Source organism: Ruditapes philippinarum, unplaced genomic scaffold (assembly GCF_026571515.1).
Source record: "Ruditapes philippinarum isolate M1 unplaced genomic scaffold, ASM2657151v2 ctg7793_1_1_1_1, whole genome shotgun sequence".
Lineage (NCBI taxonomy): Eukaryota > Metazoa > Mollusca > Bivalvia > Venerida > Veneridae > Ruditapes > Ruditapes philippinarum.
In genome coordinates, this window is record NW_026853494.1 from 14,875 (window position 1) to 31,235 (window position 16,361).

Below are 16,361 nucleotides of genomic sequence, written 5' to 3' on the forward strand. Positions count from 1 at the left end.
TATTTCATGTTTAGAAGATTACTTTCATTACCACGCCATCAACATCATCGTCATCATCATTTTATTTATTTATTTATGTATTTATTTATAAATGGTGTATCATAATTTGCAAAATACCATTTGGATAACAAAATACAAATCTTGGTTATTTTGCAACACACATTATTATTCAAACTTCTGTTTTCAACTTGAGCATTTGTATTTTTTTTCTATACATTTCGCTAAATATTAAGTTCTTAAAGAATACTTTGTGAAATAAGAAGAAAACATTTAGAGTAATACTGTGGTAATAACCTATATTGTAAAATAAACAAACCTTTGTCGAAGACTGTTTCTTTCCTGACTCGGCTGATCTGTTGAAAAAAGAAATTTTTAAACTGATGGACATACAGTTTATACTTTTTCATATTGTATTTCGTAGTAGGATTAAAGCAAACAGAAAAAAGCAGATTGAGAATTCCTTTAAATCAATAACAATGTAACGCTTAGATAAAAAGTAGTGAATTTAATTGTTGTAAACTCAACGTAAAGCTAGTTCAGATGAAGGTCTACACTATATTCATCATTACCTGCGGTCGTTAGGTTTGTAAACAATAATGTAAAACTTAGTCTGAGCTGACCATATAAGATATGTCACCAGCTGTATATCTTACAAACGTCTGATAATTGACACAAGAAAACAACAAAATATCGTCAATTAAAGCATATTTGACGGCGTCTTTTAAAATATTACGTCATCATTGATTTTGAGGTAAATGATGCTACACCTTCGATCTTTAGGATTATGGTTTAAACCTTTGAATGTTCTTTAAAAAATCAAATTAAATAATAACTTTTTCCACAACAATATTATTTTTACGAGAGAGCACAAATAGAAACTGATGATTTTTAAATGTTCTTTTTTTAGAAAAAGATTAAGATGCTGTTTGAATAGGGCATTTAAGGATTTTACATACTTTTATAAGAACTTCGTATGTAAGATTTATTGAAACTATAGGACATCTATGACCGACGTTAAGACCGGACATATGGCTATTCACCATTGCCGTAAGATAAATGGTGACGTTAGTGTTGTGATGTTGATACACATGATTGATTTACTTTAGCAGAAAATCTCATTCTATAGACTTTACACTGATTACTTACAATTTGAGCATATATGATATTTTCACAAGAGTAACATGTACAACTTATCAAAAAGGACTGTTAATGTGAAGTAATATTGTTATTATTTGGAAAAAAAATGTATTGGAGAAGCAAAACCCGATAAATCGTCAAAAAGCGACAACATTGAAAATGTTGCAGGCTCCATTTGATTGAGCCTGTTCATGGATGGTACTATTAAGTGCAAGAAACCGTCCATGCCACTAGTTCCGGCCTAAGAAGAATTAAGCATTTAAACATGAAAATGGGGAATGTTTTAAACATTCGCAGACACGGCGATGAACGTGGAATCTTCAATGTGATACGTTCGTGTAATTCCATGACAAAAGAAATGCGCCAAGAAGACAATGAGATGAACTAAATTAAGTTGAATTCTGGACGATGATAAGAGGTTATGAAGCCTTCATAACACAGACAAGACATCAAAATCCAAATTTGAAAAGAATGCAATATATCTCAATTTTGATTATACAGTATTCAGTTAGGTATACTGAAACCATTCAATTTAAAAAAAGTCCATTAGATAAACATAAATTAAATACCATTTATACACATCAATAATGTCGTGTTTATCTATTATCAATGATAGAAAATATATAGCATCTATTTTAACGGCGGGACTTTTAACGGCCTCCACACAAAACGGAAAACGGAATTCCTAAAAAGCGTTCAAAACGACAAAATTACAAACCGTCATTAAAGGTTTATCAGTCTATTAAAGTTCGCTATTGTTACAACAACTAATATATGTTTACCTTGATCATTGTCTCGTGTTTTCTTGATGACAACTACTATGACAACAACTATTACGACAAGCGCTGAACATATTCCGACAATGATTCCAATAAGTGTTCCATTTCCTTCGTCTGACATTTCAGACATTTGTTTTTTGTTCCCTGGTAAAGGTCAATTGAAGACAGTCATTGACATTATGTATTCACTTAATATGAAAATACAAGTAGAAGTAGATTTAGATACATTGCATGGGAACAAAAAGAAGGTTAACATTGCCCCTTTTTCAATACAAAGAAAATGAAAAATTCGTAAATGTTAAGATAGACACGCATTTCTTTATTTGAAGGATATCTCTATGTACTTAAATATATCAAGGACATTTTACCATCATGGTAAATTACTGCAAGCTCGGTTTCATTGATCCTGACCATGAACAGAAATGGTAAATGCAAGCTGCGGTCCATGCTCTATAGCACCAATTTAATCGGAATTCAACGTTTTACGTGAACTCGTGAAATCTTTACTTTGACAAGTTAGTGTCATTCTATGAAAAGCAGCATGGTCCCTATTAGTAAGTACAAATGAAGCTTTAAAAAGACAAATTTAAAAGGCATGGAACATATCCTAAGAGTGTTTATACATTATTCAAATAAGAATACCACCCAACCAGAAAAAAAGGAAATACTTGAAAGTACAACAATCATAACAATTATGTTCTACTGAACGATCTTCGTCAAGTGATCGTAAAATAATGTATAATTTCTGATTGATTATACAGGCAAAACCTTTGACGACCTTCCCAATGCACAAACAACGTTGAGGTGACGATTAAAATACATTTAAGTTGATATTTTACTTGTTTTTTAAAGGGGGTCACGAGTAAAATCTGATTTTTATTATATTTAAGTGATTTTTCCCAAACATTTCAAGCTGAACCAACTCTCAAATGGATGACACATACCAGTCGACCCATTTTAAGAAATTAAAAAACCCAATTATTATAAAGCGAACTAAAAGTGATAATTTTATGTAATACTTTGTGTTACAAGAATACTTTGTCTAGCACTATCTAAATGTAAACTTAAATAGTTTTATATTTGAGAATATTGTTTTTCATTACAAAACTGTATAAGTGACCACCTATTAACTGAAGTTTATATTGACTCATGGGTATGAGCTTACATGGAAGTTTGATTTTCTTTGTGTCTCTTAGTTCCAGATCCTGAAAGTCTGCGCATTCGGCAGCACATGTGACATCTTTACCATTGTCTTCTTTACTGACATTCAAATTAACGACATACTCTGTTTTCCACGCGCCATGAGGGAGACTCATGTTTATTGAGTTCCTTTCTGAACCGATGCTTATGCTGGCTGCCAGGAAGTTAGCCGTGCAAGCCGGATTTGAATTGTTCAGGGTACATACGGCATACATATGAAGTGGATCTACCGAGTCAAATTTGATTTCAAGTTTGATGTCAGATGGAGGAACTGAAATAAATCATATTGAGATATATCATAAACTGATTGCTCGTTTCAGTAAATTCTATTATATTGTTATGTATTATATGACATCTTAGCATTGTGCTCAGATGATATCTATTACATGTATTGAGTGTTAATGTATATTACAGTATTAACATTTTCTTATGCAATATAGAATGGTATTTCATATTTTCATATGTTTGGTTAATATTCTGATTTTTCTGTTTTATCAAGTTTATGCATAGATGAGATGTTGAAAGATCTACTACAACGGTCATTAGGGTTTACAAACACATCACATCTTGTGGGAACTATCTACAAACTTATACAAAGAATGTGTGGCAAATCACAAAATTGGACAACACAAAGTCCAAAGCATCAAGAAAAGGCATCTTTACCAATACTTTTACCAGACATTTATAAAATGTTTGACATAGCTTAGTTTTCAGACATATTCAATCGTAACAATTTGTTAATTTTGTCTCTGTGGCATAAAATGATTGCATCCCCAGGGAAAAGCAAGTTTATCTTTTGATGATTTATCGATTTTTCCAATAAACCTGAGCCATCCAGGTTATGAATTATGCAGGTATATTTAGCTAATTCAAGTGACATTGTGCCCGTCTAAGTGTAAATTGTGGGTGTGAAGGTCAAAGTCAGAATAACTTTAGATTTTGTCATAATCGTTTTCAATTGTATGGCCTAGTCAATAATTAAATTCTATATATATCCCTCGTTAACATTCCATTTATGGAGGGACAATCTTTTACTTTTCAGGCAGTTGTGAAATTGTAACCTTTACATTTTTATTATCAATTTCTGAAGATTATACTAGTAACATTTTTAAACTTTATTGCCACATCAGCTTATCTTGGCAAGGTAAAATTAAGTATAATGCCAATTTTAATCGGCTGGCAAAACCCATTCATTTTTGTGATATATATATTTTACATTTGGCTGGCTTAAATTCATCCTTGAAAATCCGTTTAGTTTGAAATGTGGTCGTAAAAATGTTGCAATAATTAAAGATGTTTCCCTTCAATACTAAATTGGGCGTGAAAAACACTTACACACAAAGTTAACTTGTTTCGGTTGGGAACAGTATGATGGTGCATTGTACCATTTATTAAAGCTACAGCAGACGATGTTCTTTCCGTGCCATTCTCGTTTGAATGCTGTCAAGGTGATAAAGTTACTGTATAACGAAGTGACCTGATCGAAAGTAGTGCTGGTATCTACGTCAGCAGACGACACTTTTATACCGGAAACATTTAAGTAAACCATCGGAGAAGGTCTTGAGCTTTGACTCAGGCAAAGGATGTGAACAGGACTCCCTTCTTTTAGATCGCTTGATGCTACTAGAAGAACATTAGTAGGGGGCTCTGTAGAAAATACAAAGATTTGTGATTATTATGATATATCCCAAAGACAATTTTATATTTATTATGTATGAAAACATACATATCGATATCAATAAGAGAAAAACTGGAATCCCTAAATAATGTCATAATTGAAAATGTTTTAATTTCGGCTTGACTGAGCCTTTTAATTGGCACCGGCTTAAGAAAATGAAATATTAACCTTGTTTTCATAAACAGATATATTCACAAATATTTGAATCACATACAGTCTAAATATAAAAAGTGATAAACACTAGAAATATGTTTACTTTGTATACTTATTTAACTTTAAACCTCTAAAGAGATTTTGTATAAAAGATATTTAATAAAATGTATAATCGGTCGATTTGTAGTTTACTTGACGTCATTGCTAATATTTCTTATTACAAAGTGTCATATGTAATAGATTTGTTCTTTACAAACACGTATTTGCTTAGTAAGTAAATTTTTACTTGGAATGATGATGTTATTACGTTTCAGTTTAATCTTTAAGTTTTGATAATTTTTGAAACGACTGCAAACATAAATTGATCTGCGTACATAGTTTGTCTTATGAAAATTATATACTTCAAATAAACTTGACATACGTGTAACTAATTTCATTTTATTTCAATGTCTTTATCAAAAAAGCATTATTCTTCAACAATTTAAAAAATAACAATAGACCAAAACATACATAAGGTAGTTAATTTGTATGATAACATATTACTTACTTATAACATACACTTGGGCAGTAGTGAGTAGTGGTGATGATAACGCATCATTCATTACCGAACAAGTGATTGTTGCATTGTGGTAACTGTCAGTAAGTGTGATAAATGCTTTATAAAACGATCTATCAACATCATGATGCATTGCTTGGAATGACTTGTCTCCTACTGTTACAGTTACATCAACGGGTGGTGTCCCGCCACTTGTCTTGCAATGGACTTGAATGTTCTCTTTGTCAGAACCAACAATGCATTTCTTACATTCATCAATGTCCTGCAAACCTACAAATTCTGGAGCGCTTGGTGGCACTAAAACATAACAATATCACTGTTAATACTTGTTATACAGTAATCTATTGGATAATACAAATTACAAGCCAATTATTAGTCAAGTATATGTCATTCAATATAAATAAGGGTTTTCATAAAAGTGAATACATTGATTTGGACGTTTAAAGGTAAAATATCAAAAAGCAAGGAAGCACCAAGTGTGATTCAGTAAAGTAAAATATATGAGATTCACAATAAGAAACAAAATACAAATTATGTATTAAGATATCCTATAAACGGACTTTATATTTCACCTCCTCTTGTATAAACTATATATTTGACAGAAACGTAATTTTATCATTCAGCAACGTCCAGAATATACTGTTGGGTTTCTACCACTCGGATATGGGTGAAAAAGACAAGCCCAAATAATTTCGTTTATGGAAAACTGGGTAGAACCTCTTTACAAGTTATTCATCATGTTAACATTGTTACATCATGTACATATTGGGTAAAGATATTAACAGCAAGCAAAAATAGGTATATATATTTGATCTATTAAATGTAAAACATAGATTTTGAAAGAGATAAGCGTAAGGTAAACTGGTGTTCAATGGCGAAAAATTTCACATGTTCCCTTGGTTTTGATAAGGATTGGTTAGAGAAAAATGTTTGTGATTATCTTCAGTTAAACAAAGATTAACAAATCAATTTATTCAGAACTGGCATGGCCGACTAAATGATTCAAGCAGAGCATTATCTTACAGAAACATTGCATCTTTCAAATTTCAGTCATATCTTATATATTTTCGAATAAATGAATTTTTCAAAGCAGTATCTAGATTGCGTGTTTCAACACACAGGCTACAAACTGAGTCAGACAGATGGGTACGTTCAGTAAGATTTGAAATAAATGAAAGGAAATGTAACTTATGTTGTTTATTACCAAGTTTCTATTAAGATACACTGAATAGACCGAATAAGTTTAAGTTTTTAGAATTGATTAAATCTGACGACAAAATTGTAATTAGGACATATAGGAATTATGTATACAACGCTTTTGCCATTAGAAATACCATTATGTTCGGGCAAATGTAAAATAACGTATATATCTATATTTTTTCTCTTCTTTGTTGCCAAAGCACAGTGTAAATATTACTCCTTTCAAGATATTAAATTCAGAACTAAACGTTTCTAATAGAAACGAATAAATGATATTTGAATCAATTTACAGTTATTTTGATGATGATGTTTCACGAATAGCCAATGAGTTAACCTTTCTCTCTTTTGTTTTCGATTTCAATAAAGGGTGAATGTAAATTGGAGTACTAGATTCTATTCCCATGATTGCTTTATAGTATATTGTATTGAAGAAATCTCTCTTCTACTGGAGTAGTGTTAAGGTTGTGTTTCAACATTCTCCTATATTTTAATTATTGAAAAATAGATGTATTATTATCAATATCATGCATTACTCTGTCATGTTATACATAGTATATTGTTCTCATGGGTTTATTAGCCCATTGGAAATGAAATAAATTAAATTCTTAAAAATTCTTCATGATGCACGCTAAGGGAAGGATTCAAATTACACGCTGTTCCCAACTATTGCTCTAATCCCTACCCAACCCCATGGACATAATAATGATTAAGTAAAATATCAATTTCCACATTAAGAATTTCTAAAGTAAAAATAAATTTTGACGTCAAGTCTTTCTCGTTTTATGATGTCGAAAAAAGCGGTAAGGGTATGAAATATAATTATAACGTTCAAAAGAAGAGGCGTCTTTTGCCCTTTCAAATATGAAGAACTCAAAAAGCCCTGGCTCAGACGGTTTTACAGCCGAATTTTTTCAAATTCTTTTCGAACGATATTAGAGATTTTTATATCAGATAAATAAGTTACAGCTTTGAAAAAAATGAATTATCAATAATTCAAAAGATAGAGTTATTATATATATTCCAAAGGGTGAAAAAGACAAAAGACTAGTAAAAAATTGGCGTCCAATTTCTCTTCTTATTGTCTCTTATAAAATCGCATCTGCTTGTATTGCAAATAGAATAAAAAAAATCCTTCCTTTTTTTGATAAATGACGACCAAACCGGCTTTATTTGTGGCCATTTTATAGGAGAAAATACTAGCAGTTTATATGACCTTTTTCATTTTACAGAAAAAAATATATTGGGCCTACTTTGACTAATCTATTTTGAAAAGGCTTTTGATTCTCTAGAATGGGCATTTATATTTAAAACAATAGACTTCTTTAATTTTGGTTGCTCTTTTAAGAAATGGTAAAATGTATTTTACTCAAATATAAAGTCGTTTATTCAAGCAAATGGGCGGCAAATCTCGGAATGGTTCTCTATAAAACATGGCTGTAGACAAGGAGATCCATAACACCCCTATATTTTCATTCTCTGTGCAGAGATATTGGCCCTCTTAATACGTAAAAATGACAGTAATACTGGTATTAAAATAGGTAATAAGGAACACCTTGTTTCACAGTACGCAGACGACACATCATCTCTTACTATGGATGGTAAAGAAAAATCTCTAAAGAATACACTTTTGGTGCTAAAATTCTATGCTACGCCTCCGACCTTCACATTAATATAGAAAAACAATAGTTATCTGGTTTGGAGGCATGAAAGGAAGTGATATTGAATTAGGAGAAAACTGACGTGGGATAAAGAAATGTTTTTTGTTCTCGGAATTAAATACTCACTTAATCTGAAATATATAATTAGTCTTAACTATAACGATAAATTAGAAGACATTTAATCATTACTGCAACAATGGTCTTAAAGAATTTTAACCCCGTACGGGAAAATAATTATTAAAACGATGGCTCTATCGAAAATTAATCCTTTACTTATTTCTCTTCCTAATCCATCAAACAAAGTTATCAAAGAACTAGAAACTTTATTTTTCAACTTTCTTTGGAACAATTACCCAGATAAAATAAAACGAGAAATCATTATAAAACAGATGTCAAAAGGAGGATTGAATATTATAGAACTAAAATTTTTTTATTCATTCTTTAAAGTTAGGTTGGATTAGACGTATTCTTCATGAAAACAAAAAAAATTGGAAAAATATCTTTGAAAATTCTTTTCCTGAAATATGTAATTTTTCCAAATTCGGACCAGATTTTATTAAAAATCAATAATCAAGAATCGACAATTCCTTTTGGAACGAGTCTTTACATCATGGATAACGTTTTATTCGAAAGTACAAATAATGGAATGAATATCTCAGGCAACCGTTTTGGTTCAATACAACAGTGAAGGGCTGAGGCACAACAATATTTTACAACAACCTTTTTCAAAATGGTATCAGTTTTGTCGCTGATTTAATTGACAATAATAAATTATAAAATAATAAAAATAATAACAAACAATATTTCCATCCAAAGTCGGAGAAGTGCCATATACATTTAGAGTGTTTTCTTGGTCTTATCCTAAAAAAAATGTAATAAATATATTTTTGGTGACACATCATAAAAAAAGCTTCAGGCAACTAGTATATTATACATACATAGTTTACACTTTTAATGCTGATATGATCAATATACAGAATTATATAGATATTAAGATTGCTTGAACTATGGCCTGTGCCACCTGTATGTCGGCTCATCGTGAAGTCGGGGGTACTCCTGACTCCCGACAACCTTTGGAGGTCGAGGGTCGGGAGTGCAACTGGCACTGCCTGGGGCGCGCTTTGTCGCAGGAAGACCGTTTTGGAGCTTCTAGGCCCAAGGTCGTGCTCTGGTTGAGTTCAGGTCCACGATGGAGTGGGCAAAGACTATCAGTTCCGGCTGATTTTAATATTATTTGAATCTTCTTATGTTTTATGAAATTGGGAGCTTTGAAAAACTTCCTTTTTTCCAAGAAGAAAGTTAGCTCTTTTAATTAAGGGAAATAAATAAGTTTACATATGTTAGGAAATTTATGGTAGTTATCTTTCTTTATGAGACATGACTTTTTAGAAGCATAGCAATGCTTATGCATATCGAATTATTGTCATTTTCTTTCTTTTACAAGACTTTTTTTGCATTTATACACAGATTTAAGCTACTCAAATAGTACATATAAAGATCCTGTGATGAGAGCAGTATTTTATAAACTATCTCGTTAGGAGACATGGAATGTGTTTAATTCAGATAATCCTTGTCCAGGGTGTTTATAAATCTACCTAACATATATGTGAACTACACAATACATAATACTTTCATTATAATACTTTTTTACTCTTTCTTCTATAATTATCCACGGGAAAACCTTATTTGTATTTCGTATACACTTTTCGTTTAGACTATCTTGTTGGGGACACTTTGGAGGACAGGATGAAAACAATATTGTTTATTAATGAAAGTAAAATTATCTCAAAAACCATCAGTTTATGATAATTATATAATGCAAGAATAAACCATTGTTTTCTTCTAACGTTCTTTTTTATATTATCTCATCAATTTCAAAATTTATATTATAAATGTAATGTAAAAATCTTATGTCTCCTTTTTTAATGTTTAATGATTTACTGTATGATTTGTATTTGTATGGTTATGCATAATTGTACGATTGTATGATTTTGATTTATCAATAAATGGGGTTTCACATTTGTGGACCTGAAGCTGAAAAAGAAAACGATTCTAACGTGTTTGTGAGGTAAAAATATTATATACAAAACATACTTTTTTAAAGTTTTGACCACATTTTAGCTTTATTGTTCGTTTGTAAGTTACAATGTAGTTAAATAAATTGTCAGTTAGTTGTTGATTCTAAAGTATCAAACATTAACAACGAAAAGAGCAAACAGCCCTTCAGCCATATAATAATGCACTTAAAAACTAAATCATCACAATTAAAATCGTTAATTGATATTTAATTATATCATTATTATGATGCCGGATTTTATATTTACCTTGTACAACCACTGAAACATTATTTGTATATCCCGTTTCTCTGCCACAATAAACTCCGTAACGTCCGTTCATACGACTGTTGACCATAGAAATAGTCAATATATATATTCCATTTTCATTCTTATTTTCAATGTAAATATCATTTTCAAGCAGTTTTATATAAGATGTATATCCATTTCTTGATCGAGCCCATGTGCGTTTAAAGTTATCAGGGTTTTCCATTACATCTTTAGACGGATAATATTCTAAATATACATTCTCGCCCTCCAAAACACGGTCATTTCTCAGGTAAACATACCCACATGAATTATTTTGGCGATCTGAAAAAATACTCTTATAGAAAAAAGTAAAGTGATGATTGTTTGATTCCCCCCTCTTGACAGAAAATATAGAGGATCAGCATTAGATTTCTATAGCTACAATTATGACATAAATAGTTCTTTATATATATTATTTAAACTATAAATTTATAGATCAAAATATCAAGAAATAGAATGCAAATGCCTGATTATCAGGTTTGATTATGAATTCATTTTGCAAGATCGACGGATAATGTTATTGAAAACAACAGTCTTCGCGTTACATCTTACTTATTGTTGTAAAACCCCATTTCTTTGTAAATGCGACATCCTATTCAGGTTAGATATATAATTATTGTAGACTGATTTTTCAGTCTGCGTTCTTCGAACTTAGAAGTAAGAAAGTCGTTTGATATAGAGTGTATGTCCCTTTAAGAAAAGACAACAAAGTAATCAAAAGTTTCTTGTTACTGATTGGTTGAGTAAGTGGAGCCAGCATTGAAAAGTAACTATTGACATACCATCAATTTCCAGTTTTCCTGCTTCCATCCAACAGTGCATGCTTTCGTTGTAATAATGTATCCGATAATATACCTCATCAACTTTAAGTAAACTGTTTGTTAAGACCATGTAGTATGTTCCATTTTCATTATACTGAGTGAATTTGTATGTTAAAGGACGAGTGTACCATGGATATCGTTTAGCATCAGCTGTACGTTGCCATTCGAGAATTGCATCTGGATCATGTGCGTCTGGGGTAAAAGTAAATGTGACGTTCCTTCGTAGTAAAGCTGGTTGCTCAATTTTCAAATTTCCACATTTGTTTATACCGTTGTTATCTGTAAGTGAAAACGAACAATGGTATTAAATACATGTATATGTAAACTGCGATAGTGTTCATGTATAAATGTTTGGATAGTATCATATATATCGATATAAATACACATTAAATATAATGAAAATAAGCAGCGAACAATTAAACTCATAATTCACAAACATAAATGAATAATTACAGATGTGTTATTTCGATAAATGATATCAATGAGACTTTCCTTAATTCCAACGAATTTCTTGAAATCATTTATTAAAGATTCATGAAATTTGTTGTTCTTTTGTATGAGATTATACCTGTTTATGCGATTACACACTAGCAAAACAATAAATCTTCCAGGAACAGCGATAATTTCCTAAACTAATATCAGCATCTTATTCCGTAGTAAAGACGCAGCTGTTCGATGTCATGTCCTTATTCAATGTCTCGTCCTGGAGAGATTTAGTATTTTATATTATCTGGATCACAAGTCCAAAATAAAGCCTACCAAATATAAGCACTCATAGCTAACAAATCTTTGTAGACACTATAAATCAGCTTCTATAAACAAAATAGCACAGATTTCCGACAACGTATACGGCACTTTTTTATTTTGTAGAACGGCGGTGTTGAAGTATCGAGGATTAATTCAGTGTTACATTACGTAATGACATAAGTTTTAGGAACGGACAAACAATACCGGTAAAAATTTTCCGCAAACTATAAACTGTTTAAACTTGCCAAAATATGATTATGCTTGAAGCGTGTTTAAACTTGCCAAAAAATAATTATGCTTGAAGCGTAAGCTTTAAAGTCATAAACTTGAAATGTAAAATGAAATGAACGGACATCTGTTTTGTTCATTAATAGAAGCTGATTATAGTGGCGGCGTGGCCTAGTGGTTAACGCGTCGGACTAGTAATCTAAGGATTGCTGACCGCGTTTGTTAAGACCCTGTCAGGTACAAGCCGTTGTTTCCTTGAGCAAGAAACTTTACATTCATTGCTTAGTACTGGTTGGTTCCAGGAACAGATTCGAGAGTGTTTCAATAAGCATATAGCTTCCAACACAATCGAACTAAAATAAATTTGTATAAACTAAACTAAATGAACAAAAGAGGAAGTAAAATCAATCGCTTCCAGGACTGAGAGTATAGTCCCAAAATAACGGCATATAAATCGATCAAAATATACGACAAAAAAAGATGAATTTATACTCTTTTGAAATTTTAGAGCCTGATTATTATAATAAATGCATAGTAATATGAATGGGACACTTTGGACGTTATTGAAAATGGAGTTACTGAACGTTCCCTTTAAGTCTTTATGACTCTCTACGATGATATCGTAGCCCTTGTCTTCTGAGGTGGTGGAGACAATTTGTTTTTCCATTACATAAATTTAGTTTTTATTTTATGGGTCACAAAATGAATCAAAATTACGTTTGTTGTAATAATGTGCACTTAGAAACTATTGCCTGAAGAATTTCTAGGAAACTCGAACCCATTTAAAGCTTCCAATAAAAATTATCATTATTTGTCAACAGCCGATAACCAGCCAGACACACGATTCATTAAATAAATATAATGCACTACTTTGTGACTGAAACTAAGAATTTCAGCAGTATATGCCAAAGAACGTCGTCGATCTTATGAGAGAACGTCGTTTGTCGTTACCTGCGAATCGCCAAAAAATAATTTCGTTATCCCCTGGTATCCTATAGGTCATTAAAACATCGTAAACACTTTATTGCAAATTCTGCATTTTCAGAAATAACAGTGTGCCAATATTTGCAAAGGAAACTTACTTGGCGCTGCTTAGTTTTTTTAACGCTAAAATACTTCATATGGAGTAAATATATATTATTATGATTGAACAGATTAATTGCCGTTTAAACTTAGGAGGCATGTCATAATAAAACAATGATTCTATGAAATATATGCCAAAGTACGCGAGTTGAATATATTTACCCTCTAAACACTTCGCCAATTGTAACATAATTTTGCATCATTATCAAAATACAAAAAAAAAATACTTTTATACGAAATTCAATAGAATAACGGCGATTTTCTAGAAAACTAAAAAGTACATGTATATAATATTTTATTCCTTCTAGGTCTTAGGTCCGAATGAGAATTTTCTTACAGTGCCTGACGGGACTCGATTTCTTGGAGGTGAGTGACAAGTAATTTCAAGTCAACGACCTTAACCACTTGGCTAAGGACGTCCCAAATCGAGCTTAAAGAAATTCTGTTTAAACCTTTCACAATAATTGATTACAAGTTATGAAAATGCTGATTCGATAATGCCGATTTTTTTATATCAGTTATAGCCTATAATTTATTTACCACATTTATCAATTCCACATATGTCCCAATCGCTTCTGTTTGACGTCCAGCACCAGATATAATTCTTTCCGACATTACGGCAAAAGTTTGCGGCATCTGATACTGTAGCGTCACGGAATTGTTCATTCTTGTAGACTTGTAAAACGTTTGAATCCCATCTTCTGCACGGTATCCCGTCCCTTGTCGTCTGCTGGTGGCCGATGTAATTATCTACCGTTGTACTATAGCAGTCTATCACCACGCCTGAAAAATAGTGTCTTTTATATGTAGCTATCAAAATATACAATCATAGATAGCTGAATGATTTCTTTTGATATTTTCTTATCGACTTTTTTGTGTGTTTTTGATATGTAGCTATCAAATATATAAGAAATATAGATAGCTAAATTATTTTTTTTTGATATTTTCTTTTCAACTTTTTTTGTGTGTATTTAATATGTAGCTATGTAGCTGTCAAATATATAACAAGCATAAGTAGCTAAATTATTTCTTTTGAGATTTTCTTTTCAATTTTTTGGTGTGTTTCAGATATGAAGCTATCAAATGGATAACAAACATAAATAGCTAAATTATTTCTTATGAGATTTTCGTTTCAACTTTAAACAAACATTGACTGATAACACAGATTTGAAACAATTCTATCCAAATAAAAACTGAAAATTCTTATATGCTATCATCATATCAAATCATCACAGTCAACATCGTCGTAGTTTTTATCGTTATAATAACAACAGCCAACATAATCATCATCGTTAAAATCACCATTATCAACATTTCAAACATCTTAAATGTTGTCGTTGTCTCAAATCTCCCCCACCAGCACAAGTATCGGAATCATTTTCATATAACCATCATCATTTTTTCAATATCACTGTGTTCATCGTCAAAATCACCATGATCTTTGTCAGAATCATCATCGTCATTATCATTATCATCATCATCATCACCACCAAAGCCGTAAAGATCTTCATTTGAAGGTGTAGTATTTTAAACGAATCAAGAATGCAATTTACTCACTAGTTCCCGTTACTAAAATCGTAGAAAAAAAATCGAAAAAGAAATAAGTTTTACTAATCATTGTAAGCAAAGAGTAATTAAATACAGATTCTAAAATATTTAAACAGTTTATGTGAAATATCAATTTAATGAGGAAGTGAGAATTTATACATTATATCCGTTTTATATATTCTTTGAATGGCGAAACAAAATGATAACTCAAGAGTGATACTTATAAGATTTCCGGACACACACAGTTTTCATATTTAATTTATATAATCTGTAGATGTTGTAAACTATGTTTCTAATTGAAATTATTGTCATTTAATAATGAAAAATTGAGTAGTCACTTGTAGCAAGAATTTCTTCTTTTCAAACACTGAAAATGTTGTGAAAATAATACACTCAGATTATCAAATCAAATATGCATAGACACATTCGATGACAAAGTGATATATGTATGAATAAAACAAATCACAAAATACTTTAATGTATTAATTAATATCAACCTTTGGAATTGTAAGTTACAAAGCCGTCAGCTGAATAAGCATGATATTAAAGAAAAGATATTAACTAATCTAAATTACTCCTGCGAAAAGACATTACCAAATTGACGAAAGTATTAAATGTTTCAGTGAATTTGATATTATGTAAGGTTCATTTATATGGCAAAATGCTTAAATAAATTCAATAATTAAACAATTACCTTAGAGAGCTTTAGGAGATATCACATCTTCAAAAGTTAGCAAAAGAATGCCACAATTCTACAAAGTGTCTGTATAAATGGACATTACTGGGGAAGAACCGGTTAAATGTCAAACAGTTCTGATTGGTCAAAGGAATTTCAGCCAATGAAAGCTCATTTTCATTAATGTTTAATTTTAATTTATTCTTCAGGCTTAGTTTCTCTTGAATAGATTTTGATTCATGTAACATTTGCAACAAGGTAATAAAAATAATAAGCTTTTTATTTACAAAATAGTTATAACAATAAACTAAAAACTAATAGTATCCTTTACATATTGATATACTTTAAAAGCCAAAAACAAAAATACCAACTACTAAAGAGTTTCTTGGCTAGGCAAAGTAAAAGATGAAAAATTTATTAGAAAAAAAATCATGAAGATTATATAATAATACTTCATGAGTAATGTTATGCAATATCATGTAATAACTACACAATAATGAAGAAACAGCTAAAGGAAATGCGTTTCTGATATTT

General features: G+C 30.9%; 1 protein-coding gene across 1 annotated transcript; it reads right to left on the minus strand.

Annotated features, from left to right (window-relative positions):
* Positions 1-250: 250 nt before the first annotated feature.
* On the minus strand, positions 251-15,276 carry LOC132737046 (uncharacterized). Its single transcript, XM_060724279.1, has 9 exons — positions 15,161-15,276; positions 14,144-14,386; positions 11,507-11,824; positions 10,686-11,006; positions 5,495-5,800; positions 4,452-4,763; positions 3,082-3,387; positions 1,920-2,060; positions 251-353 (listed from the first exon to the last, which is right to left on the minus strand). Exons 1-9 carry the CDS (start codon positions 15,219-15,221, stop codon positions 295-297), a joined length of 2,067 nt encoding a protein of 688 aa, XP_060580262.1. The 5' UTR covers positions 15,222-15,276; the 3' UTR covers positions 251-294.
* Positions 15,277-16,361: the final 1,085 nt, after the last annotated feature.